Genomic DNA, 27,391 nt, shown 5'->3' on the forward strand with positions numbered 1-27,391 from the left:
TTCTATAGGCTTTTATAATTTCTAAATAATGTAGTTAAGTTAAAATATCTACTAGTATTTGGCTGTGACCCAAGCACATCAAATCATTAGAACGCTGTCCGTGGCATCAAGTCTTCACAGTTGGATGGTGCTTCAGAGTAAATCCATTCCTGGTAATCTGTAGAATTTCTATAATTTACAGGTCAAAATTTCCTATATAACAAATAACAAGATTTTCAAGCCTCAAACTGGTATGATACTCAAAAATCACAAATTTCTGATGAGGGAAAGTGTGGACAGTTCCCTAGAGTTTATTACAATGGGATTTAACCAGTGTACGTGGATGTGTGTGTACAGAGAAAGAACAGAGATTTCTGTACCTTGCTGCCCATTACAATCACTGTAGAATGATCCAATGAAGATTTAAATTGTTTTGTTTTGTTTCTCTTGCTTTTCACAACAGAGGTGTCAGAGCAAGTCCCTAGAGGGCACTGACTTAGCTGGAGGTTTGTGCCCTTTGATCATCTCTCCATTTCCCCCAACCCCTGGTAAGCACCAACCTCTTGTTTCTGAGTTTGATTTTTTTAGATTCTACATATAAGTGAGATCATACAGCATTTTTTGGAAGAATGTGAGAAGGAATGGCATTAATTCTTCTTTAAATATTTGGTAGAATTCACCAGTGAAACCATTTGGTCCTGGGCTTTTCTTTCTTGGGAGGTTTTGCTTATACTGATTCATCAAATCTCCTTACTCATTGGTCTGCTCAGATTTTCTATTTCTTCGTAAGTCAGTCTTGGTAGGTTGTATGTATCTCTTTCTTCTAAATTATCCAATTTGTTGGCATATGATTGTTCAGAGTAGCCACCTGTGATTCTATGTATTTCTATGATATCAGTTGTAATGTCACTTTCATTTGTAATTTTGAGTCCTTTTTCTTTTTGATTAGTCTAGCTAAAGGTCTGTGGATTTTGTTTATCTCTTCAGAAAACCAACTCTTGATCTTTTCTATTGTTTTTCCTACTCTCTCTTTCAAATATTTCTGTTCTAATCTTTATTATTTTCTTCCTTCTGCTAACTTTGGGCTTACTTTCTTCTTTTTCTAGTCCCTTGAGATGTAAAGTTAGGCTGTTTGAGATCTTTTTTTTTTTAAAGATTTATTTATTTATTTGACAGGGAGAGACAGAGACACAGCAAGAGAGAGAACACAGCAGGGGGAGTGGGAGAGGGAGAAGCAGGCTTCCCGTGGAGCAGGGAGCCTGATGCGGGGCTCGATCCCAGGACCCTGGGACCATGACCTGAGCCGAAGGCAGAAGCTTAACCACTGAGCCACCCAGGCGCCCCTCTTTTTTCTTTATGTAGGCATTTATAGCTATAAACTTTCCCTTTAGAACTGCTTTTGCCGCATCCCATAAGTTTTGGTATGTTGTTTCCATTTTCATTCGTTTCAAGCTTTTTTTTTCATTTTTTTTATTTAACCCTTTTTGATTTCTTCTTTGACCCATTGATTGTTCAGGAGTATGTTAATTTCCACATATTTATAAATTTTCTAATTTTCCTGTTATCGATTTCTATATTCATACCACTGTGGTCAGAAAAGATACCTGATACAATTTCTATCTCTTTGAACCTTGTTGAGACTTGTTTTGTGGCCTAACCTATGATCTGTCCTGGAAAATGTTCCACGTGTGCTTCTGAAGATGTGTATTCATTCTGCTGTTCCTAGGTGAAATGTCCTATATATGTCTGCTGGGTCCAGTTGGTCTATAGTCCTATTCAAATTCACTATTTCCTTACTGATTTTCTGCCTGGATGATCCATTGTGGAGAACGGGTTATTAAAGTCCCCTACTAGGGCACCTGGGTGGCTCAGTTAAGCATCTGCCTTCGGCTCAGGTCATTATCTCAGGGTCCTGGGATCGAGTCCCGAAACAGGCTCCCCCCTCAGCAGGGAGTCTGCTTCTCCCTCTCTCAGCTCATGCTCTGTCTCTCTCAAATAAATAAATAAAATCTTAAAAAAAAAAAAAAGTCCCCTACTATTATCGTACTGCTATTTATTCCTCCTTTTAATTCTGTTAGTAGTTGCTTTATATATTTAGGTGTTCTGATGTTGGGTGCATAAAAGTATTTCTCTTTAACCAGTAACTTGTACAAGGACTTCTAAAGTCCAATTTCCTTAATTAATAAAAAGCTTTTTGATATTTATCACTCAACTAAAAGATGGACTATTTGATGCTGGTTGAGACCTTGATACAATTTTTTATAAGAAATATCCTGAAATGAACTATTAACCTTGAAGGAATATTAACATAAAACTAATTTAAACTAATTCCACCATTTCTTACTGCCCACAGAAGGAGTATTTGGTGACCAGTAACTACAGTTTATATTTAAATTCTGTGAAGATCCAAGCTCTGTAGGATCTTCAAAAGACTTATTCGTAACAACCACAAAAAGATAATAAAACATTTCTTCAGCATTTACTGTGTGCCTGGGAATGGTCTAAGCCCCCACATGCATTAACTCATATAATCTCATGACAGTCCTGAAGTGTGTCTAGTATTATCCTGTTTTACAAATGAAGACACAGACACAGAGAGGTTAAGTGACTTGCTCAAGGTTGCAGAGCTAGTAAGGGGCAGGGTTGGGATTCAAATTCAGCGGAGGCAAATTATCATACTAGGGACCGAATTCTAGCAACAGACATGTTTTATCTGTGTAACATTTTAAAAACCAACTATTCCACATGAAATTCCAGATTTCTAAACGCCCTTGAAAAGCTGGAAGATCTAGCCACACTGGGCCTCCGTCCCCATACGGAAGCAGTAGAACAGCCCCCTCCTGAGACAAGATACACTCTTCCTTAGGTCTGCCCCCATCTTCCCCTTTAAGCTAATGGGTGGTCACATTACCTGGCCCCAGGAGAATCTGAATATGTGACCGCTGCCTGAGCCAAACGTTCCAGAAAGGAGTCAAATACATAGACTACCATCTATAGCCCCCATATCTTTCTCTCAAAAATGAAGTTGGTTTAAAACCGCATCCTGTGTCCCACAGAATGATCCACAAAAGCTGGCTGTCGGTACTTGCCTTCAAAGCAGCTGTCCCAGCATACTGTCTGCTAATGGAGTCCCCGTTGTTGGCCCACATTATCTGATAGATCCGATTGCACTTCACTGGTAGGGGCTGTTCCGGGGGCATCACACCTAATTTTTTCAGCTAAAATTAACACACTGGTGGATTAGCTACATATTAGGCAGGAAACCATAGCATAAAATATACACTGCAGAAAACGGAAGCATGTTCATGTACAATTTCGGACCCTTAAATAAAAGAAATGGTGTTTCTGGACTTCTCCAAAATAAAGCACAATTGAGAGAGAGTTTTATCAGTTGCTACACATGATTAAGTAGAATGAAATATTTATACTGTCTTGGTGTAATTTTTAATGTGTAGGCTATTATATTTTGTCTTTGTTTTAAATTTGCCTATGAAATGAGACTATCAAAAAAGCCTCCTGAAACAACAACAATATTAGCGGGAGAAGAGCAGTAAGCGTCCGGTAAGTGTGAACTCTGCGCTGAGGCTAGGGTTCTAAGAGCTTTTCTTATACAAATTATCTCATTTACTCCTCGTAACAACCCGCTGCAATCAATACTCTTATTACGTCCATTTTAAGGATGCAGAGACAGAAGTTTAGAGAGGTGGAGCTTTTGCATGGGGTCAACCCCTAATATGTGGTAGAGCCAGGGCTGAGACTCAAAACCTGGCTGCTTGAGTGCAACATGCGAAGGAAGAGACTCACCACCTCAAAAAAACAGTCCCCAGGTTCTATCAAAAAAGCCCGGACACGGTGCTAAGAAGGTCCACCTGGAGAATTCATTACTCAGGTGTTGTGGGGTTGAAGATCTAAAGGGGGACACTGAGTAACAGATGTTAGGACTGGAGGAAGCAGCCGCCACCAACTGGGGTGTGCAGGATAAAGGCTGGTTCTGTGGTGCCCAAGGAGCCAACAGCTGCCGAGAAGGCGCCAAGACGGCTACAACACAGGTGAAGCAGCTTGTCCCTTCCTGCTCCTCCGGCCTCGTGGTCTTCCTCTGGCACCCCCTACTGGCAGAGCCTGGGACAGCGCCAGCCGCCTGAGCAGAAGGCGCCGCAGACTCCCAGCCCCAAATACACAAGGCAGGATTTGGAGCTGAGAGAAAAAAGGTGTATGGCCACACACTGCCACCTGATCGACGCTGAAATGTTGGGCCTCACATTTTTGAAATGAGTACTTAAGAAAATGCCACTTAATTCAACTTATTTCTAGTGAAGGTTGTACTTTCCGGGTTTTAATGCAACAAGGACATCTGTCTGTATGCTGTAAATGTTCTACAGAACAACGATCTTACTTGTTTACATGTGGAAAAAAATTAAAAATGAATACTTACAATGCAGTGAACCCCCCAATTACCTGCTGTTCCATGACCACTCGGGCGATGGCGGCTTGGACCACATTGGTGCGATCCAGGCAGTCCATGCAATTGACACGAAATATCCCTTCTTGTTTACATATCACCCCGGCTTGATCGACCCTTTTCAAAAAGAGATTGGGATTATTTTACAATATGAAATACTTTAATAAGGTTTTCCAAAACCACAATTCTTCAGAGTATAGCAATAACACCAGTAGCACTGGTTATCCATCTGTCTGGAATACTACGTGACAGGCACTAATGAGTACTTTGTAGACACTGTTAATTTACACAGTAACTTGATAAGAAAGACGTCATTATCCCCATTTTGAAGAAAAACAAAACAAAACTTGCCTCAAGTCTCACGACTACTGAGTAGAGCTGACACAACCCCACATTATGCTCTTCTATACACTGAAGCCAGAAGGCACTTTAAAACACCATCCTGTCCCTCCCTTTTGACTGCAAGGAGAAATGCATCTAAATGCATCTAGCTTGAACAAAGTCACTTCACCACTCAGTGAGGAGTCCTGCAGCACACCTTGCGTGTCTAATTTCTCTGGCCACCTCTGGTCTTAAAGTCTAATTCGATGTTCTCTCCTATTCTTTAAGCCAATTTCTTCTTCCTATATCTCCCTCCTGCAGTCTGAGAATCATCTTCCTTCCCTGATAATTCTCTGATAATTCTGAAATGCCTGCAAACTGAGACCAAGTACCCTGAAGCCATGTTAGGGATGATGGGAGAGAAGAAGGAAAGAGGAAATGTAAACCATGGAACATTAGATGGAATTAAAGAAGAGTCATAGAGCATGTCACTCCATCTTGCCTGACCACCTAACACTTTTTCCCTGTTCAAAGCTAACGCTGCCTGATGACGGACACTCTCTTGAAAAGGAGAACAGGAATTGGGAAGCAAAACAAGAAAAACAAAAATGGTTTTTCAGCTTGCTATTATTTTAATACTTAGTAGTACCAAATACATATGATTTCACAGACCAAGAGTTTATATCAAATTGACTTCTTATGTAATACCTACCAACACCACTTCATGTCAAGAATAATGTCATAAATGGCATCTGTTAGAGTTTGAACATTCTCAAACTTCATTCCTCGGCTAAAATACATGCCAAAAGAAAAAAAAAATCTTTAATAACAGTTTTTTTTTTAGCTTAAGATACAATATTTAAAGTAGCTTGGAAAAATTAAAGAAAATTACTGCTTTAAGTACATGAGGTTAACACTACTATAAATTATTTAGGCAACTATATAAATGCTTATAATTAATCTGCATTATGAAAGAAAATATATTTAAGAACACACTGAAACATATCACAGGTATCAGAAGCTTCTTTCCCCACCAAATTTTCAATACATGAGTAGATGAACCCACATCAGAGCCAGGATTATGACAAAAGAACCTGGCTTTCAGAATACACACAGGTTAAAGTTACCATCAAAATGATTCACCGATTATTGTTTTTCCAGAGCAAACTCTAGTGAAGTTGATCCATAGGGAAAGAAGTATTACTAATACAGCATAAAAATGAGACAACAGAATGATGTTTAAGTAAAGGGACTCAATTACGTTTGCCAGGCTTGGACCCAAGCAGAAACGAAAAGCTCCAGGAGTTCTTTGAGTGATAAAAGGAAAAATGGAACTCTCCATCTCCATGTTGTTTTGGGAAAGAAAGACTAAATATTTCAGGAATAACTAAATTTTTAGCCAAAATAAAGGTCATCTGAAAATCAAAACTAAGTAACCAGGAGAAGCAGAAATGTTTCTTCCTGATAGGAAGACAAGAAGTTAAGGGTGCAGGGTAGCATGTATCACAAACACCGGAACGGATCAGAACTCCCGTCAGGAAGCCCTCTTACCAGTGCTCATGGAAGTCAAATGAGACATAAGTGAGGTGTGAGCTGTTGAAGAGCAACACTTGCTTCAGGTAAGCATCGCCAATAATTTTCTCCCTGCCTGCCTGGTCCACCAAGTTAATAATAACCTGTGAGAGTAAGGAAAAACAAATTCAGTTTAATCAGATGTTAAAAACTCAATGTAGTTTTTAATCATTTTATGTGGTATACTGTTTTAGACATATTTTATAGCCATAGTTAGAAATTTATCTCCTCAAGCATCAGCTTTTTTCCATGAAATTAGACTTTCACTTGTTACATTTAGGTTTATGAGAATCATTTACATCAATAGCATTAATAGCTATTTTATGCATTATATATTTGCAATAACCAATTAGAATATGTAATAAAAGCCAGGTCCTTTATCATAGCAAATACATTATTTAGAATAATTTTTAAAGAAATATACAAGACCTACATATGGACACTATAAAACTTTGCTGAAATACAAAAAAGAAAATCTGAGTAAATGGAAACACACTATGGTGCCGGATAGCAAGATTCAATATTGTAAAGATGTCAAGTCTCTCCAGATTAATTTAAATACCCAACAATCCCAATTGAAATTTGATCAGATCTTTCTATGGATGTGACAAGTTAATTCTAAAGTTCATCTGGAAGGATAAACATGCAGAAAAAGTTCTGAAAACTAATAATAAAGGAGTACTTGGCCCATTGGAGAGCAAAACATACTTTAAGTCTATAGCAGTTAAGATGGTAGTACTTGTGTAGAAACAGATGAATGAGGACACAGAACAGGACAGCCATCCAAGAGACTGACCCCATGTACATCGAGGAATATAAAATATGGTAACAATATTATTCTGGGATAAGTACAGAATATTCAAAATGGTACTGGAGGGGCGCCTGGGTGGCTCAGTCATTAAGCGTCTGCCTTCGGCTCAGGTCATGATCCCAGGGTGCTGGGATCAAGCCCCGCGTCAGGCTCCCTGCTCAGTGGGGAGCCTGCTTCTCCTTCTCCCTCTGTCTACCGCTCTGCCTACTTGTGCTCTCTGTCAAATAAATAAATAAAATCTTAAAAAAAAAAATGATACTGGAATAACTGTCTGTCTATATAGTTGGGAAAAACTTACTTTAGCTCCCTACATCTCATTATACACAAATTATAGATACATTAATGACCTATGTTTTAAGTTATAAAAAAAAATAGAAGAATATTTGGGGTGATGTTTCCATAATTGTAGGATGGGACATGACTTTCTAAACATAAGATAAAAACCAGAGGGCATAAAGAAAAAGATGGACAAATGAGACAATATGAAAATTTAAAACCTCTGTAACAGATGACAATACAAATAAGGAAAGGTAAAACAACAAAACAAAAAGAAACAAAGAACAACCTGGGGGAATATACCTGTAACATAAAACCAATAATATATAAGAGTGCTATAAATTTCGTAAGAAAAAAAGAATAAAGGATACAGAGGAAATTCACAGGAGAAAATATACAGAGCCAATAAACATGAGGCTACAACTTTGTTAATAATCAGAGAGAGACAAACCAAGAAAGAGACTCTTAACTATGGAGAACAAACTGACGGTTACTGGAAGGGAGGTGGGCGGAGGATGGGAGAAATAGGTGATGGGGATTAAGGAGTGTACTTGTTGTGATGAGCACCGGGTGTTGTATGGAAGTACTGAATCACTATTTTGTACACCTGAAACATTACACCGTATGTTAACTGAAATTTAAATAAAACCTTTAAAAAAAACAACAAAGAAATACAAATTTATAACAGAAAACCAGTTTTCATCTATACAGAGACAAAAATTGAATCCTAAATAGAGTCAGCATTGGTAAATATATGGGGAAATGAGCACTGACTCCCACTGTGGCTGAGAGTATAAACTGGTGTGATCTTTTATACTGAGAGTATAAACTGTTGGGAACAAGAGTGCTAGGTATCAAGCTTAAAGGCATACTGTTTGATCTAGCCATTCTACTTCTAGAAATGTATTCTATAAAGCACACAGTGTCCCAAAATATATGAACGTTGCTTTCTGGAAAATTTTTACAACAGCAAAAACTATATCCGGAGGGTCCATCAGTAGAGAAAGAGAGAAAAAACAGCCACGAAATATTAAGTGAGAACAGCTGCAGGACAGTACACATGGTACAGCCCTCTACGGGCTGAATTTTACAAATGGGTATGTATGCATGTGTCAAGATGGTTCTTGCTGCAAATGACAAACCACTGACTCAGATCTTAGAACAGTAAGTCTGGGGGTTGCATGGTTCCAGAATTGCTTAATTCAGTGCTACCAATACGAAATCTTTCCGTCTTTTCCGCCGTCTTCGGCTTATGGGTCAGTCCTCAGGCTGGTTCATTCACAGTTTCACCAGGGCCACAGCAGTACGTCAAGTCCAGACACAAGCACCACGGAGGGGCTGGTGGTTCCTGTATCTCTTTTTATTAGAGCAGGAAATTGTTCCCAGAAGCTTCCCAGCAGGCTTCCCTCACATCACACCGCATGGCCAAACTGCCAATGCACACACACAGGCCAGTGCCTGAACCAATCACTGGTGACAGAAGAGTGGTGCCACCCTGAGCCAGACCGACCTGCGGGTCCAGCTCTGAGAGAGCAAGTACCCGGGGAGGCAGGTGGGTAAGGGAACGTTATTGGGGTACGGCCAGAAAGGAGGAGGTGTCCGCTCAGTGCATACACAGACACAACTGATATGTACAAACACATTTTGAAAGTCAACACAGAGCAGGGAATGAGGGTGCTGAGGTTATTCTTCTTCCTTTACACATCTCAGTATTGTTACAATTCTTACAATGATTATGGGTTACTTTTTTTTAAAGTTTTTATTTTTTAGTAATCTCCACACCCAACATGGGACTCGAACCCACGACCCTGAGATCAAGCATCGCAGGGCTCCTCCGACTGAGCCCGTCAGGTGCCCCTGTGTTACATCTAAATTGCGGTTTATTTACTGTAATGCTAGTTAGAATTACACACAGTGCTGATACAGGAACTTATCACATTGTAAGAAGTTCAAATGTAGATAAAGGTCAAATCCTTCTTCACTGCAACCCAGACCCACAGCCTTCCTTGGAGGTAATATGGGTTAGCAGCGTGGTGTGCACCCTTTCAGCCCATATAAGGGTATGCTGATATACATGTGCACGCCATATATGTGTGAGAGCATATACATGGAAAAGAATTACATGTATATATGGGGCGCCTGGGTGGCTTAGTCGTTAAGCGTCTGCCTTCAGCTCAGGTCATGATCCCAGGGTCCTGGGATCGAGCCCCACATCGGGCTCCCTGCTCGGCGGGAAGCCTGCTTCTCCCTCTCCCACTCCCCCTGCTTGTGTTCCCTCTCTCACTGTGTCTCTGTCAAATAAGTAAATAAAATCTTAAAAAAAAAAAAAAAAGAATTACATGTATATAAATAACACGGTTTTGTTTTGTGGGTTTTAAATGGCAACACACCATATGCTGTTACACAGTCTTTTCTCACTCCACTGTGTGATTTTAAGATCTTTCCACGCTAGTACACACAGATCTACCTCGTTTCTAAGCAATTGTATCCAACATTTTAAATATGCCACGCTTTATCCGCTGACCTCCCGATGAACAGTCAGGTTACTGTGATGCTGCAGTGTTCTTGTACAGGACTCCCGCAGTGAACACGTGTTTCTCTCAGGTAGACTTAAAAATTTTTTATATTAGAATTCCAGTTGTTCCACTTCCTTAACAAAGCTTGGCATATACTATCTTTTTATTTTAGTCATTCTGGTGTGTCAGTGGTTTTAATTTCCCTGATGGTTGATGAAATGTAACACCTTTCTTACGTTTATTGGCCTGTTAAATATACCTTTTCATGAATTCTGCTCAAGTCTTTTGTCCAGTTTTCTTTTAGGCCATACATCTTTTTTTGGGGGGGGTGGTTTATAAGAGTTGGGTTTTTTAAAATAACTCCAGATATGAGTCTTTTGTCCTAGATATATATTAAAAAAATCTGAAATATCTTCTCCCACTTTGGTGGTGCCTTTTAATAAACAGAAGTATTTTCTTTTTTATTTTTTTAAAAGATTCATTTGAGAGAGAGAGAGAGTGTGCATGCCAGCAGTGCAAGTGGGGAGAGGGAGGAGAGAAACAGAGCCTGACGTGGGGCTCCTTCTCACCACCCTGAGATCATGACCTGAGCCGAAATCAAGAGTTGGAGGTTCAACCGACTGAGCCACCCAGATGCCCCTTTTGTTTATTTTTTAAATTATTTAATGTAAGTAATCTCTAAACCCAACATGGAGCTTGAACTCATAACCCTGAGATCAAGAGTCACATGCTCTCTGGACTGGGCCAGCCAGGTGTCCCCAGAAGTTCTTTATTTTAATCAAGTCTAATTTATTAATTTTTTCATTATGGTTGGTGATTTCAGCCCTATCTAATATTAATACAGTTTCAATAAATAAATGATAAAACTTCAATAAAAGTTAAAAATTTAGTAAAGTCAAATGTATCAATATTTTTCATTATGGTTAGTGCTTTTTATTTTTTTATGTTTTTTAATTTTTATTTTATTTATTTTTAACATTTAATTGCATATGTTAGTTTCTATGGTATCAGCAGCAAAACTGATCAAACTTGTTCAAGTTTGATCAATTATACAAACATATAAAGATTTCTCAAGTAAGAGTGGTGTGGTCTCCCTGAAAGCAAGGGGGTAGGCGTTACTTTAATTAGGCCTTCATATTCTAAAGTCTGACCCTAGAAATCATAGATGAATTTCAAATTGAGAGCTCATAGATGATTGGGTTAGCTAACTCAAAAAGAGACTGAGGTATTGGTTGGCACTTTTTAAGTCCTGATTAAGACCCGAGGTCAAAAAGATGTTCTGGGGCACCAAAGAGAGGCTGGGCTAAGGCCTTGGGCTTTTAAAAAGGAAAAAAAAAAAAAAGACCTTCTATGTTTTCCTTTAAAAGGTTTATGGTTTTGGGGCGCCTGGGTGGCTCAGTTGGTTAAGCGACTGCCTTCGGCTCAGGTCATGATCCTGGAGTCCCTGGATCGAGTCCCGCATCGGGCTCCCTGCTCGGCAGGGAGTCTGCTTCTCCCTCTGACCCTCCCCCCTCTCATGTGCTCTCTCTCATTCTCTCTCTCTCTCAAATAAATAAATAAAATCTTTAAAAAAAAAAAAAAAAAGTCTCAAAAAAAAAAATAAAATAAAATAAAAGGTTTATGGTTTAACTTTTCACATTCAGATCCACATCCACCTGGAAATGATTTCTATATATAATATGTAGTATAGATATCAAAAAGCAAAACTACTGGACTAATAGTCTAAGCATATTTTATTTTGATTGATAATACCACCTATAACAGCTGTACCAACTTGTTTCCACTAGCAATGTGTGAGAGTTCTCATTTCCCCAATTACCTGCCTTTATCTCTTATTATCAAACTTTATACTTTTTTTCAATCTGAGGATTTACTTTTTATTTTCCTGCTCAGCCTTTCTTTGCAAGGATTGCACAAAACTTATAGATTACTTTTGGAAGAACTGACATCTATTCAGTATTAGTCCTTCCTTCCGGGAACATGGTATTTTCTCTCCATTTATTCAGGTTTTCTTTTGTGTTCTTAGTGATTCTTTCTCCCATTTCCCGCCTCCAAACACATGCTACCTTTTTTGTATGTTTATTAGGTTATTTTGTTGTTGTTGCTGTTAGAAAAATGCATCCTATAACATTACACATTCAGACTGGTCATTGCTCATGGGTAAGACTTACTGATTATTCTATATGAATCTCATACCCGAAATCTGGTCATCTTATTGAACTTGGAATTTTACTTAAGAGTTTTCACTTGATTTTAGTCTATATGATCACATTCCTACATATGAATACATAAGAAAGATGGACAGAGAAAAAAAGATATTGAGAGATACATATCAAATTGTTATCTTCAGAAGGCAGAACTATAGGTGGTTCATTCTATTCATTTCTTCTCTAGATACTTCTTGGCCTGTAATAACTAACTGACAGACTGATATCTAAAAACAGTCTAAAGTAGCTGATTCAGTGATAATTCATCTTTAAGAATACTGAAAATACTCTTAGCTTATGTATTCTTCAACTTGATGACAAGATGCCATTTTGCTTCATTACGAATAGTACATTGTTATTTTCATGAAATTTAAAGAAACAGATACATAACCACGGCTGAATATGAAGGAACGTTTTATTACTACAGATCAAAGCCCACCTGTTTTTTGTAAATTTTCAGCTGTTCTTCGAAATGGGCACAGAAATACGCAACAGTGTCCTTTTCACCTACAAAGAAGTGATACAAAATCTATTTTTCTTTCTAACGTTTGAGGCAGAAATTAGTGTCTATTCCATCTTTACTTTAACGTTTCAATAATTTATTGACAACCAAATGTAACTAAGATGGTCCAAAACCAGTACTTTAAAATAAAATGCAAAGCCAAAGATCTCGGATTCCTTTTCCCCTAATCAGACTGAACTGAACTACACTGGAAGCGCACACTAGGAAACCAGGACCTTTACTGTTCATGCATCCAGCCTATTGTTAGAAAGGGTTCCAGGTAGTTTATAATAAGAGACTAAAACCCTTCTACAAATATGAATGTTAAAAAATGAAGGTTTGGGGCGCCTGGGTGGCTCAGTCGTTAAGCGTCTGCCTTCGGCTCAGGTCGTGATCCCAGGGTCCTGGGATCGAGCCCCGCATCGGGCTCCCTGCTCGGCGGGAAGCCTGCTTCTCCCTCTCCCACTCCCCCTGCCTGTGTTCTCTCTCTCGCTGTGTCTCTCTCTATCAAATAAACAAATAAAATCTTAAAAAAAAAAAAAAAAAAAATGAAGGTTTACTGGATTTTCACAAATATATATTAAGTTTTGAGAGAAAAATATTCTGTAAACAATTTTTAAAATCAACCTCACTGAGTAATCTGATTAGATTGACATGACTTTGCTATTCCTAGGCTACAGTTAAAATACTGGAAGAAATTAAATCCTCAATATTTAAAACAACAACAAACCTTTCACAGTGAGACATCTGAGTAAAGGCATCTTACCTATTTTTTGTAGATGCCATCTTTAGATATTTCCTACTTTTATTAATATTGACTACATTTACCCTTTTCCAAAAGTAAGCATTTAAGAAAGTATTCTCCAAGGAAACAACGGTTTAAAATCTGTGAAATAAGCTATGTTTTACTCTATTGTTAGGGAGTTTTTTATTGTTAAATAACTTACTTAGATTGTCAACAATCATCATTCCTCTTGCAAATACTCTATCACCACTAAATTTCACCATGGGTTATTGTTTTAAATGAAGTATCTAGCCCAGCAAATCCAAACCTATAAAGTACCTAATATTTAAAAAAATATTCTCTCCGAAATCCTCATTTGCAAACCGAGTAACTGACAAGCTTACTTTTGTCCAGCCGGGGTCGTGGATTGTATCGATACCCGACCTGGCTCCAGAAGACAGGCACAGAGCCTCGTGTTTGAATAAATGACAAAGTATGATTATGAACATGAATTAACTGCTCAGTTTCCACATAATTTGCAACATTCCCATTTTTATCCACTCCTCTCCGTTTATAACGCATTCCTAAAAGACAATTAAAACAGAAAACAACATTAAAAAAAATGATTTAGTCTGATCAGATATGCTTCTTAACCAAGCACGTCTTTCAGGATAGCTTGAAGGATTTAATGTGCAACTGCCAGGCAGAACAGTAACAAGTTCCCCAAAACTCATAACTATATGCATCATTGTTTTTTAAAAGTTGAAGTGAAGATACTTTCTGTGAACTGAAAGGGAAGGGTGTTCCCAAGGGTGCTAGCACTCAGGAAGGATTTATTACCGTAATACAGGCTGTCAGTGGGAACAATGGTATTTAGAAGCATATCCCAAGTGACTCTCTTTTCTTCTCCATATATATACCTCCTTTTCTTTCTGCTTTTGTTAACTCTCCCCCATTCACCTCCCTCCAGAAATTGGTCCCCAATTACATCACACTATTTAGAGTCACTGAGCACTTTGAAGCCAATTATGTTTCCAAATCCATTATTGTCATTAGCATCTCAACACATCTGCAGCTTTACCATTCTCATCTGAATTTAACTTGCACACGATTTCAGCCCTCTACTCACCTGCTCTGTGCCTACTTCGGCGTGAAATGAGAGCCACTAGAAATCGTGGGTGAATGTCATCTACACATGTGGACTCCTGAGGGGGGGTCTCTGGGCTGCTCTTCTCATCATCAGATGATTCATTATAATTAACCACAAGTTCTTCAATCTGCACAAAACCTTGGATAATGGGGATAATCCAAAAGTCCACGTCTGGTGTCTGAAAACAATATGAGCATCATGTTGTTTCTCTTCTGTAGAGCACTGCTGCTTGCTTAAACCCAAACAGGAGCTAGCACATATTTGCGAGTTTATGAGAAGCAGAAACCTTCTATTTTTTAACCATGTTTCTTGCTTATTGGAGGACAGCAGGAAGGAGGGAGGGAGGAGGACAAAGGGGAGAGCCTTCCCTTTTCTCTATGGTGATCAATTAAAAAAGAGCCGCCTGAGTGGTGCCTGGCTGACTTGGTTGATAGAGCACATGACTCTTGATCTCGGGGGCGTGAGCTCAAGGCCCACGTCGGGTGCAGAGATTTCTTTAAAAAAAAAAAAAAAAAAAAGCTGCCTGAGAGGGCCCACAACATAGACACCACACTGCCTGGGTAACAAATTCAAGCTCCACCACTTACTAACTCACTCAGGTAAATCACTTAACTTCACCATGCCTCAACATCCTGCTTTGAGAAATAGGAGAAACTATTACCTCATTAGGCTGTGTGAATGAGTAAAATGTAAAAAGGGTTTGGTTTAGCTCCTCCCTTATCATAAGCATTTAACAAATGTAGCTATTGTGATTATTCCCGTTGGCACAGGAAAAACAAAAACAAAAAAACAACATATAGGTTGATTTTTTTAACTCCCCATTGCATCAAGGCTTTAATAAAATACAACCAACTCTGATCACCTTATTATGAGCACAGAAGACTGACTCTATTTTCTAGTTTAGAAAAAAAAAAAAAACTTGCCTTGCCAAGCTAAAATCCACATAGTAAATGAACCAAAACAAAAAAACCCTTTCCATAAGTATCTTATTTTACAAAGTCACCCAACATAATTAGGAGAGTGTTAATTACACTTAGACATGTCCCCTTCTGTGCCTTTCAGGCTAAGAGTATTCCAATTTCCCAGCTGATTGTCTGCAGGCACAGTAAAGGGTAAGAAGTGCTCCAGGCCGTTGTTCTCTTTCTCTCCCATCTCCACAAGTATATCCAGCCTTAACCTTGGCATGACCTTCAAACCCACCTCACCGTCCAGAGCCACATAAGCCAGGACCTGTCTCATGGTTTTGTTTTGTTTTATGGAGCATGCAGATAGGATCTTAGGAAGGTGGTTAGAATTGAAAATTGTGAAGTGAAGGGTCTATTTGCATTCATTATTCTTACCACCATCCGCATTATTTGTATTTTTGTTCTAGCAATCATGCAAAACCCTTGACAGGAAAAGAGAAATGCACACCGCCAAATGCCGCCTCTCCCGCAAGTCATCAGTTTTAATGGTAATTCCAAGTGTCTGACAAAAACTCTGCCAAACATATTAGAACTCAGCATGTCAGCAAAGAGCAAAAATTCCCATTATAGTCACCTTTATTTTTCTCCCCGTCACTGAATTTCAGTGGTCATAGTTTGATCAGCCTCATAAAAAGGCGAGCACATTTTCAAGCCTCATTCTCAACAGAGGCATGATAGCTATCCAGTGGTAGATAATGCTGAAGTCAGAATCATTTATACTAACGACCGCCAAGGGGGAGAGAGAGAAAGGAGAAAAAAAGGTTTCAGATTTTTGAAAAGTTAATGAAAAGATGTTACCCATTCAGCTATTTGCCCACTTTGTGTCCAAAACTAACTGGCACCCAGCAAGCCTTCCATACATATTCGTGGACTGAGAGAATGAACTGTCCTCGGACGGTCGTAACTCTTTGACATACGTGACAGAGTAAAGGAACAAAGTAATCATTACACTGGAAGGAACCTCATGCAATAATCTCACCATATTCCCTATCTTCCCTGGTTCAAGTACTGGCAGTACTAGAATGTCCTTCGAGATTCCCAGATGAGACAGGAAAGTTAAATGACTGGTATCATTAAAGGAAAATTGGGCTTCAACATTTCGAATGAGTACAAACAAAACCTGTCTTTCATAGGAACTCTATGGACATTAGTTCTGCAGCCCGAAATTACTTCTATCCTATGGGAACCTGCTAAAAAGCTAGGCCTGTGGCTAGGCAGTGGAGTTGTGAATTGCCTTAAATAATGCCTTGGCTTTCCTAACTAAACGATTCCCATTCTAGAGGGGAAAACATTTTAGTGAGATTTTTGAATTTAAAACAAAACAAAACAAAAAACAAACCAAAAAAACCGCTTTTTAAAGTAGGCTGCACACCCAATGTGGGGCTCGAACTCCCAACCCTGAGATCTAGAGTCACGTGCTCTACCAACTGAGGCACCCCATTTTAGTGAGATTTTTAATTCATTTTAATACAATTTTAAAATATTTGCTTAACAACTATAACTCCTGAGGATATTTTAGAAACAATTACTCACACCAATCTCAGTAAGATCTTGTATCATATATTTATTCCAAAAAAATCGGTCATCAACCTGGAAAAGGCAGAGAATGAACAGTTCAGAAACATGTTGTCTGAGTTTTCCTATAGAAGCCAAACGGGTCCATAAATCGTTCTGCTCTGAGCTATGAGAGAAGTACCTTCTGCCAGAGGGGACGGGGGTCCTTCTCCCCAGCACTTTGCCTCTGCACCGAATTGGTCAGGTCATAGGTCAAACTATAGTAAAAGGACTCTGAGTCCATGAACATCTTCAGCAACTCCTCAAGTAATCTCCTCTCCAACTTCTCCTTTTCTTTACTTTCCTTAACCTATAAGAAATTAATCTACTATTACTGCAGGAATTCAATGTACAGCATCACGTGGATAATACCCAACTTCCTAGAACAGAAGTGAAAATAATCCCAAGGACCACGCACAGATAGTGCTTTCACAGGATGAGCAGTTTGAAAACAAGTTTACTGGGAAGAAAATTACCCTTCAATTTAAAACTAATCCAAGATGAATTCCAAGCACATATCAATTAAACTCTTACTTTCTTTTTATTAGGAGCAGACACATTGGATTTAATATGTGTAAAGGTCTTCAGTAGAAACTTTGAGTCATCGGGAGATGGTACAATCTTCTCTGGCTTGTTAATTCCAAAATGATGCTTCTTACAGAGCTAAATAATTAGGAAGAGAAAGAAAATTCATTGTTACTAATATCGGCTTGTTAGATGTTCAGGTATGCGTGCAGAAGGGGCTGCTACTGTTCATGCACTTCGGTCAAAAGAAAACCTCAAGTCTTATTAGTAAAATGACCAAGGAGACAGCTGATCATAGAAAGCACAGCTATGGTTTCAAGGATTAGAAAGCTACCGCAGAGGATAAGCAAAGAACACAGGACAGGATATCCTCAGGATTTAGGGGCGGGAAATTCAGGTTAGGGTCATAATTACAGTAAGTTCTTATCCAATACAACTGAAGAATAAAATCTCTGGTTAGGGTTTATTAATGCTCTGAAAATCGGCATCTAAGATTAAAAATATTGCAAAATACACATTTGCTATGCTCCAGGGGCATGATTTTACAGCTATCTGTGCTAAACATTCATTCATGCTAGTTAACTGAGTGTTTTGGTTGTGACGATGTCAAGAGTCTGCTCTACTGGGAATCTTAAAAGCTGGACATTTCAACCACTCTTTCTCCTCCTATCCTCACACACACTAATGGAATCAGCATGAAAACATACTTTGGGACCACAGATAAGTTAAATTTGAAGAAGCAGTAAGTAGAGGCTGCAGGAAATGTGCAGTCCAACTGACAAGGATGAGGAAGAGGATGGGAATGTGTTAAGACAAGGGCACAGAGGTTCTAAAGAAGGCTACCTGGTTAAAGTCAAGGGTTTTACATATAATTTCATGCGGCTCAACACACAAAGCAAATATTCTGAAAGGTACACAAAGATTCTATTAACCATATCCAGACTAATTCCATTTTTTCAACACACTGGTTATATTACTACACTAAGTGGTAGACTCTCATTAAGAACAGTTACTAAATGCCTATTATAACTGGTGTCTTACTTACTAAATCATTATTACTAGATGGTAAACAGGATAAAAAATCTTAATGAGAAGAACAAAAGCTAGTTCAAACTTTGAGTATAAATTGAATAAAAAGGGGAAAGGCATTCCTGTTCTATCAAATTTGGAAATGGGCAATTCTGTCAATTATCCCTCAGTAAAGCTGGGGGGAAACTGGAAGTAGAGACTGATAATTGGACTGTATTCAGACAGAATGGAATCTTACAGATCTTACAGCCTTTTCAAAATTATGGCCACCAAAACCTCTATTCACATGGGCTTTGCAACCTGATTCCAACTTTATGCCATTCCTGCTCTACCAGTGAACACAAGGGGACTAAAGATGAAGTCACACACAGTCGTGCTGCCAAAACTGAGCTAACGATTTCCCCAAAAGTAAGCAAAACTAACAACATCTCAAGCTGATAGGGGAGGCGAGAACTAAGCAAACGGACCCTGCTCTAGCAGCTCTCTCCTCCCCGCCTTGCACGGGGCACCTCCCATCAGCAGAGAAACACAGTGATGTATCTTCACTTGATGCCTCTTCCTCTGCCAGCTAGTGTCCTGTTCCTTCGTACGCCTCACTGCCCCCAACCCCTTACTACTGCTATCTTCACTGGGACCAATGGCCTCCCCTTTGCTAAGCCCAATGGTGGCCTCTTGGTCCTTATCTTAACCTCTCAGTAGCATCTGACACAGTTCGTTACTCCCTCATCCTGATACACCGTGCACTTGGCTTTCCCTGGTCTCCCTTATCTCTTTTACTGGTTCCTTTCCGACCATTTGAGTTCTTAATGTCTTGGCCACCATGAGGTTCAGGTCTTGACCCTCCTCTCTAACTACATTCACTCCCTCAGTGATTTCACCCAATCTCATGGATTCAGGTATCTTCTATATACCAACTTCTCCTTCCCAAATGGATATTTCCAACCCAGCTCTCTCCCAAAATTCTAGGTTCACAAATCCCAACATTTCTATTTGAATTTCCACCAGGCATCTCAAACTCAACACGTCCAAAACCAGACGCTCATCTTCCCTCCACGGCCTTCACCTCCTACCACTTTCCTCCCCTTGCTTACTCCACTGCGTCCACACTGGCCTCCTTGCTGCTCCTCAACACATCAACAACGCTTCCACCTCGGGGACTTGGTCCTAGCTGTCCTCTCTGCCCACACACCCTCTCCCCACACCTCCTACCACAATCTCCACCCTGGGCACTCCCCCCACCACCCTTACTCTGCCCAACTTTTATTTCCCATCACATACATTACTTCCCAACATACTACATAATTATGCTGATGTTTATTGTCTGTCCTCCCCCCATTATAATGGAAGCTCTATAAGGGCAGACATGTTTGTTTTGTTGATTCCTGTATCTCTAGTGCCTTAGTAGTACCTGGAATAGGAGGTCTCAAGAAATATTTGTTAAATGAATTAATAATCTCTGATGCTAAAATACAAATGGTAACCTCCAGATTCATACACAAGGCATGCATATAAGTAGTCCTGCGAAAAAGTCACTCCCCATCTTCCATGAATATATCCTACACCCCCATCTTCATTGGGGCAGAATCACTGGGAAAGTAGAGAAGCAGTTTTGTTTGTTTGTTTTTAAGATTTTATTTATTTATTTGAGAGAGAGATAGTGAGAAAGCGCGAGCAGGGGGGAAAGGGAGACGCAGGCTCCCCGCTGAGCAGGGGCTGATGATGAGCTGATCCTGGGATCATGACCTGAATCGAAGGCAGACACTTAACCAACTGAGCCACCCAGGTGCCCCAAGAAGCAGTTTTAAAAAGAGGCTCTCCCATTAGTCCCGTGCCCCTGCTTGCAACACTGAGCAACTGTTGGTTGGCAATTTTTATATAGAATGTTAGTAATTATCTATTCATATTAATAACACTCTTAAAGAAATTGAAAACATGCCCAAACCTAGTTATAGACTGTTGCAATTTTAATTTCTTAAACAGGATATTATGCATTTGTCAGACATAGTTATTCCTTAAGAGTATTCAAGCCAGCAAAATTTCCCCCAGGAATGTTTCAAAGCTGATGCTCAAGACCTAGCTATTCTAAATTAACCTTGTAGCAGCATATCCACATGCTGTCTGCACCCAGGCGTTCCTCACTCTCAGAAGGAGGGGAGTCCCTTTTTCTCTGCAAGGCTAGTTTCCTGCTGTGTCCCCTCTAGGACCAGGACCTTCCCTTCATTCATTCCTCTCTCCTCTGTTCCTACCATCTTTTAACACTGTTCGAGTTCACGAGAACGTGTATTTTTTTAATCCATTCCCCAACCCTAGAATCTCCTATGAGCTAGCAGGGTACAAATGGTGTCACGGTCACTTGTGAGAACATGGTCGGGTTGGGGTAGGTCAAAGACTGAAAGCCCAATGGGACCACTCGGGCAGAGTAAAACAAGGACCTCCTCGACTCCAAAGACGATAAACCTTATCTCTAAGAACAGGACACTAACCAATCACTCCTGTGGTCTCTTCCTCTGGTCCCCACAACTCTGGGCTCTTCCCCCACCTCTGACTGCTCCTTCTCAGTCTTCTTTGTTGGCCTCCCTTTCTGTCTCTAAAAACAGTGGTTTCCCCAATGTTCTGCCCTTAGCTCTCTTCCCCTTCTTCATGCAGTCTAGAAAACACTGTCCTCTCTCCTCATTTTAACAACTACCGGTATGTTTTAACTACACATTTTTAATGCCACTCTTTTGCTCTGAGTTCATGATATAAAAATATAACATCTCCCAGCTACTTACACCCTAGTCCCTCAAATTCAGCTTTCCCAAAACTGATGAACATTTGTTTCCCAAATCTTGTTTTTCCTCTGGTTGCCCAATCTCACTGACGACACTACTGGATCCCTTAAGCAAGAAACCAAGTGGTCATTTTCCATTATTCTCCCCTAGTATCTCTCCTATCAACCCCAACTACCTCATGCTGATTGCTGGTGTGTTCATTCATATCCTTATCTTTTGCCCAGATCAGTATTTCTCAAGGCAGGTGCTACTAGCTTAACAGACAGGAGAATTCTTTATGCATGATTATCCCACATAGAGCAGACAACCTAACAAGCTTCCTCTCGTGAGCTGGGGAGTCACACTCCAGCACCAGACTTCCAGCACTGAGCATGGTTCCAGGCCCGCATCTCCCCTGTAGCCCTTTTAAGTTCCCTTTACTGTGCAAGGGCCAAACTTCCTGCTCCCACTCCCTGATTCTAGACCCAGAACCCAGGAAGCCTAGGGTGTCAGTTCAATCTACTGCCCATGTATGGTCCATGAAGATACTACTTATCTCTAGGCCTGGCAATGTTTTTTTCTTTTTTTCCTTTTTCTTTCTTTAAACAAACAAACAAAAACAAAACAAAACAAACAAACAAAAAAAACTATCCCCCTCCTGGGCTTGGAACACAGCCCAATACCAATATCCTTTAACTTCCTTATCTACAACCCCCAAATCTAAAAATCTCTGAAACCTGCAAGTTCATTTTTTAAGTTTGTTACAAATTCATTTAATGGCCAAATATGCTCCGAACAGATATGAGGCTATTGATAGTCATCCTTTATATCCCTTAGTATGAATAGTCTTATGATTCTTCAGGAAATATTAATGTGTTGTATTATGGGGTAATGCCCAGACTCACTGAGTATATATGGAATACAAGGAATAGCCTTTTGAAAACCCCCAAAATCCTGAATTCTAAGATAAATATGGCCTCCAATTTTTCAGATAAGGACTGTGATCTGTATAGCAGAGCCCAAACTCACAGTACCATCTTAATCTGGAAGTCTATTTCTGTGACTTAAAACCAATTTTTCTAAATAGAGATTTAAATTTACTTTAAACAATTCAATAAATATTTCAGAATCTTCCACGTAGTTACCTTTAGAAAAGTATAGACCACTATCATTTTTTAAAGGGTTACATTTTTTTTAAAGCAGGTTACCATTTTTTTTTTAAGTTTTTATTAATAATCACCCAGTGTTTGTCACGACAAGTACACTCCTTAATCCTAAAAGGGTTAAATTTAGTCCTACTAAAAAACAAGGATAGAGAAAATAACTTCTTGGGATCACATCCAGTCCAAAGATGCTTTGTTTAGACAGAGCTCTTGGGATTACAACATACAGCATTGATAGTGGGATCACCTTCCCTTTTCCAGAGGCCCAGCCAGTTCTGTGCAGTATGTGCTTAGGCCCTTATCACAACTTTGATACACACGATCTCAAAAAGAAAACCACCACAAGTACCATGATGCTCCCCTAGTTTTTCTATTACTCTAGCAACTTACGTTTCACAACCAAGATTAAGGGATGTTGCTGCTGCTGTTTAAGAAAAGGGAAATAAATGATTTTACTTTAAAAGTTAGTATCTATGCATCTGGAGCTAAAATTTTATACAGATGTCTAAAGGGAAACCAAATATGGAAAATGATGCAGTTATCTATTAAGGCAATGAGATATAGCAAATAAAATATGCAGACATGGGACAGAGCCTATAAAACTTTAAAGGATGTTTTCTCAAAAGAAAGAACATCTATGTTCTCATCTCTTTGAACTCCATGGATTCTTCATACCCTTGTATAGATCATTTTTTAAAATGGCACACTGCTTTGAAAAACAGTCTGGCAGTTCCTCAAAAGGTTAAACATAGAGTTACCATACGACCCAGCAATTCCTTTCCTAGGTGGATGCCCTAGAGGGGGATGAAAACAAGTGTTCACCAAAAACTTGTGCACAAATGTTCACAGAATTATTCATCACAGCCAAAAAGTGAAAACAATCAAATATCCATCAACTGATGAATGGATAGATAAAATGCAATGGATCCACACAATGGGATGAAACGGTAAATTAAGTACGCTATATACGAATTAACCAGCATGCACCTTGAAAAAACACTGTGCTAAAAAACGAAGCCAGTCACAAAAGGCCACATATTATAGGATTCCATTTATAAGAAATGTTCAGAAGAGGCAAATTTAGAGAGAAAGTAGATCAGAGCTTGCCTAGGACTGAAGGAGCTGGGGTTTGGAGAGAAGGAGGAGTGACTGCCAATGAGCACAGGGTTTCTTCATGGAGAAGAAACTACATGCATATGTTCTAAACCAATTGCAGTGAGGGTCACAAAACTGAATATACTGAAAGCCACTGAATTATATGCTGCAAATGGGTGAACTGTATGGTATGTGAATTTTTTTTTTTTTAATTGGCAAACAAGCCTTATACTTGAGGTAAAAAGGCAACTAAGGCAGAAAACTAGAAAATCTATTAATTCCAGCCTCTGGAAAAAGATTGCTTCTGCTCCCAATTACAGAAGACCGACTAGGCCCTAGCAAATCTGAGGACAGTGACCACACTAAAGAGCCCGAGGGCCCTGCTGGGCAAGGGTGAGAACGCTGAAAGCGATACACAGGCAGCCAAATTAGAAAGATGTAGAAAGAAATAGAAGACTTGGTTTTGTTTAAAAAAAATCTTTTCATGTGCATAAGATATGTATGTTTATGAAAAAATAACAGGAGCTAAGCAGGAAAAATATGTAAAATGCAAAAAATGAAAACTATTCTGAAAATTTGAAAGTAACATTGTTCCTTCAAAGAGCAAATGGAAATAACCGTTAAAACTCACTAGGATATGGAGAATGATTATTCCTAAGTTGTGGGTTTTTTCCCTTCTCATTTACAATTTACTACACCAAAAAAAAAAAAAAAAGAAATAACAAAAATTATCAAGCTTCTAAAACCTCTTCTTAAATGGATTTATATGGAAACTGAAATAAAGATCCCAAAGATTTAAATTAACATGTCAGAAAATAAGCAAGCAATTCATGATTTCAACATAGATGTTCTTTGCCCTTCCTCCCATTGTTCACTGTTGGAAAGTGCTTCTACCATAAAACAGGATTAAAAGAAGGGGAAAAGGCTTAAGTGCAAATTTCTAAAATGATAATCTTTTGAGAGAAAGGTGTGCCAAACTATTCACTAAAACAGGATCTGGAAATATTTTCTCTAGGTCATGTTATTCCCCAATCAACAAGGATCATTATGTATTTTCAACTCTTAACATGAACCACACCCTCAATGCCCCATGATAAGCCCTATAGCTTATACGGTCCAACAGCGCTGTAAAAATACTCAATTATCTCATGTGGGGGGAAATCTCGTTTTCATTTAAAGATAATCTGTTTTACTTGAGAGTATCAAGACAGAAAAATGTTGGGATGCCTGGGTGGCTCAGTTGGTTGAGCATCAGCCTTCGACTCAGGTCCTGATCCCAGGGTCCTGGGATGGAGCCCTGCATCGGGCTCCTTGCTCGGCAAAGGAGCCTGTTTTTCCCTCTGCCTGCCACTCCCCCTGCTTGTGCTCTCTCGCTCTCTCTGGCAAATAAATAAATAAATATATTTTTAAAAAATGTGAAAAATGAAAACCTTCAATTTTTCATAATATTCACATTTTTGTGCTTAAACATTCCATGTAAATGTCATTTTCTAACCACTCCCCCACCCCCGCAGCTTTATCCAACAGTCAGCTACTAATCTCAAAAATATTAGAGATCAGTGGGCAAAAGGGCATCAGAAAACCTCCCTGAAAAATACAACACAGGTCCCAAGCTTCTCTGGACGAGGAGTGACAGACAGTACAGTTCCCCAGGGCTGGGAGTGCGAATGTGCAAACTGATGACTGACAGGTGGATAAAGTGCTAGACAAGCTGGTCGCCTGCTCTAAATCTAACTAGCAGGGTCCCCAGGCTTAATGCTCAGACCAGAATGCCAGCCCAAGGGGTGCTCCCCCTCAAGGTAAAGATTGGTGACAGAAAGCCATGCTGATCTTTCAATTTGTCAGCAAAGCCATCCAAAGACACTGATGACAAATTTATTGGCTTAGTAAACTAACAGAATTTTTGCTAGTCTGGCTGCTCTTCCCTACAATAAAATACAAACAAAAACTACAAAGACCTGCTTTTAATAGGCCCAACTGCTACCTAAGTTATTTGTCCTGGATTAGCAATAATGAATAATGTTCTAGCTCCAATACCAATAAAGGAGAATATGAAGTACTCTAATCTTTTTTTGATTCCTGTAATAAAGAGAATATCAGGGTCCTCTTAAATTCCTGTTTTTGGGGTTTTTTTTTTAAGATTTTATTTATTTAGGGCGCCTGGGTGGCTCAGTCGGTTAAGCATCTGCCTTCTGCTCAGGTCATGATCCCAGGGTCCTGGGATCGAGCCCCGCATCCGGCTCCCTGCTCAGCGGGAAGCCTGCTTCTCCCCTCTCCCTCTGCCCGCTGCTCTGCCTACTTGTGCTCTCTGTCAAATAAATAAAATCTTAAAAAAAAGATTTTATTTGAGAAAGAGAGAGCATGTGCGCATGCGTGTACACAAGAGGGTAAGGGGCAGAGGTAGAGGGAGACTGAGCAGGGATGCTAGATGCCAATATCCGCACCAATAGCAAACACGCTAAAATGCTTTCCTGGGTTACTTCTACCAGGTGGCAGTACAGTGTGGTAAAAAAAATACTAGCCCTTGGAAATATCATTATTTTAGCCTTAAGCCTCTCTATTGTAGGCTTGGTTCCCTCCTGAAAAAGTAACAGATTGGGAGGGATGGGGTGACTGGGTGATGGACACTGGGGAGGATATGTGCTCTGGTAAGCGCTGTGAATTGTGCAAGACTGTTGAATCTCAGATCTGTACCTCTGAAACAAATAATGCAATATATGTTAAGAAAGAAAAAAAAAGAAGAAGAATGTAGCAGGAGGGGAAGAATGAAGGGGGGGAAATCGGAGGGGTAGACGAACCATGAGAGACGATGGACTCTGAAAAACAAACTGAGGGTTCTAGAGGGGAGGGGAGTGGGGGGGATGGGTTAGCCTGGTGATGGGTATTAAAGAGGGCACGTTCTGCATGGAGCACTGGGTGTTATACGCAAACAATGCATCATGGAACACTACATCAAAAACTAATGATGTAATGTATGGTGATTAACATAACATAATAATAATAAAAAAAGAAATACACATCTCCATATGCAAATGCTTCCTTGGGTGCTGAAACCTTGTGTAACACAGACCCCTATTCAACTGGCCGCTTGCCTAGACTGCTGTCCCTGGGATAAACTTAAGAGAGACCAATGGCCTCCCGCTAACAGAGTCAGCTTTCTTGCATCTGATATACTGGATTTCACAGATTTTGAAACAAAGTTTCCACTCCTAAAGTGAAGTTTGAAAACCACAGGATTAAATTACTTTAAAAATATTATCCAGCTCTAAAATTATGATTTTGGCCTATTAGACCAAATCCTCATATTTGTTATTATATTTATACCAAGTTTCCATAAAATTTCCTGAGACTTCCACCTTACCTCTAGCTCAAGATCCTGAGGTTCCATCTCAGAAAGTGATAGCACAGCAATTTTGGTAATTTTACAGACCTCATGGTCTCCTGGAAGTTTGCCCACCAATGCTTTCTGCCGAATTAAAATAAGCCACCATGGAAGATCTGAAAGAGAAAAGTCACACTAATGTCTGGAATCTATAAAGGGCTACTAACCTGGCAAGCTGGAGGTGAATAATCTAACAACAAAATATACATTAGATAAAACCCTTTAAAGTAAAGCACATGACAAAGATTTATAAATGGCCCTCAACATGTGAAAAGATGTTCAACCTCACTTATAATTAGAGAGATGTGAATTAAAATGCAGCAATACCATTTTCATCCATCAGATTGGGGAAAATATGGAGGTAGGACAGCACATTCCCTAAAAAGGCTGTGGGGACACAGGCAATGTCAT

At 39.5% G+C, this 27,391-nt stretch overlaps 1 protein-coding gene and 1 long non-coding RNA gene across 4 annotated transcripts in view; one reads left to right on the forward strand and one right to left on the reverse strand.

The window, feature by feature from the left end:
* Positions 1-27,391, reverse strand: part of INPP5F (inositol polyphosphate-5-phosphatase F) — an 83,800-nt gene that overhangs the window by 16,537 nt on the left and 39,872 nt on the right. For all 3 annotated transcript variants that reach the window (XM_036123805.2, XM_078077060.1, XM_078077059.1), the window contains exons 3-13: positions 26,960-27,096; positions 17,571-17,699; positions 17,179-17,346; positions 17,016-17,072; positions 14,497-14,695; positions 13,772-13,951; positions 12,581-12,648; positions 6,311-6,435; positions 5,472-5,549; positions 4,435-4,555; positions 3,069-3,197 (exon numbers count right to left, since the gene is read on the reverse strand). In XM_036123805.2, the coding sequence (XP_035979698.1) occupies positions 3,069-3,197; positions 4,435-4,555; positions 5,472-5,549; positions 6,311-6,435; positions 12,581-12,648; positions 13,772-13,951; positions 14,497-14,695; positions 17,016-17,072; positions 17,179-17,346; positions 17,571-17,699; positions 26,960-27,096 (1,391 nt within the window). The remainder of the gene's footprint in view (positions 1-3,068; positions 3,198-4,434; positions 4,556-5,471; positions 5,550-6,310; positions 6,436-12,580; positions 12,649-13,771; positions 13,952-14,496; positions 14,696-17,015; positions 17,073-17,178; positions 17,347-17,570; positions 17,700-26,959; positions 27,097-27,391) is intronic.
* LOC144382532 (uncharacterized) lies at positions 99-2,457 on the forward strand. The gene is made up of 2 exons (XR_013449584.1): positions 99-527; positions 2,333-2,457. It is a non-coding gene; the product is annotated as an uncharacterized LOC144382532 (long non-coding RNA).

The sequence above is a fragment of the Halichoerus grypus genome, chromosome 7 (assembly GCF_964656455.1).
Source record: "Halichoerus grypus chromosome 7, mHalGry1.hap1.1, whole genome shotgun sequence".
NCBI classification, from domain to species: domain Eukaryota; kingdom Metazoa; phylum Chordata; class Mammalia; order Carnivora; family Phocidae; genus Halichoerus; species Halichoerus grypus.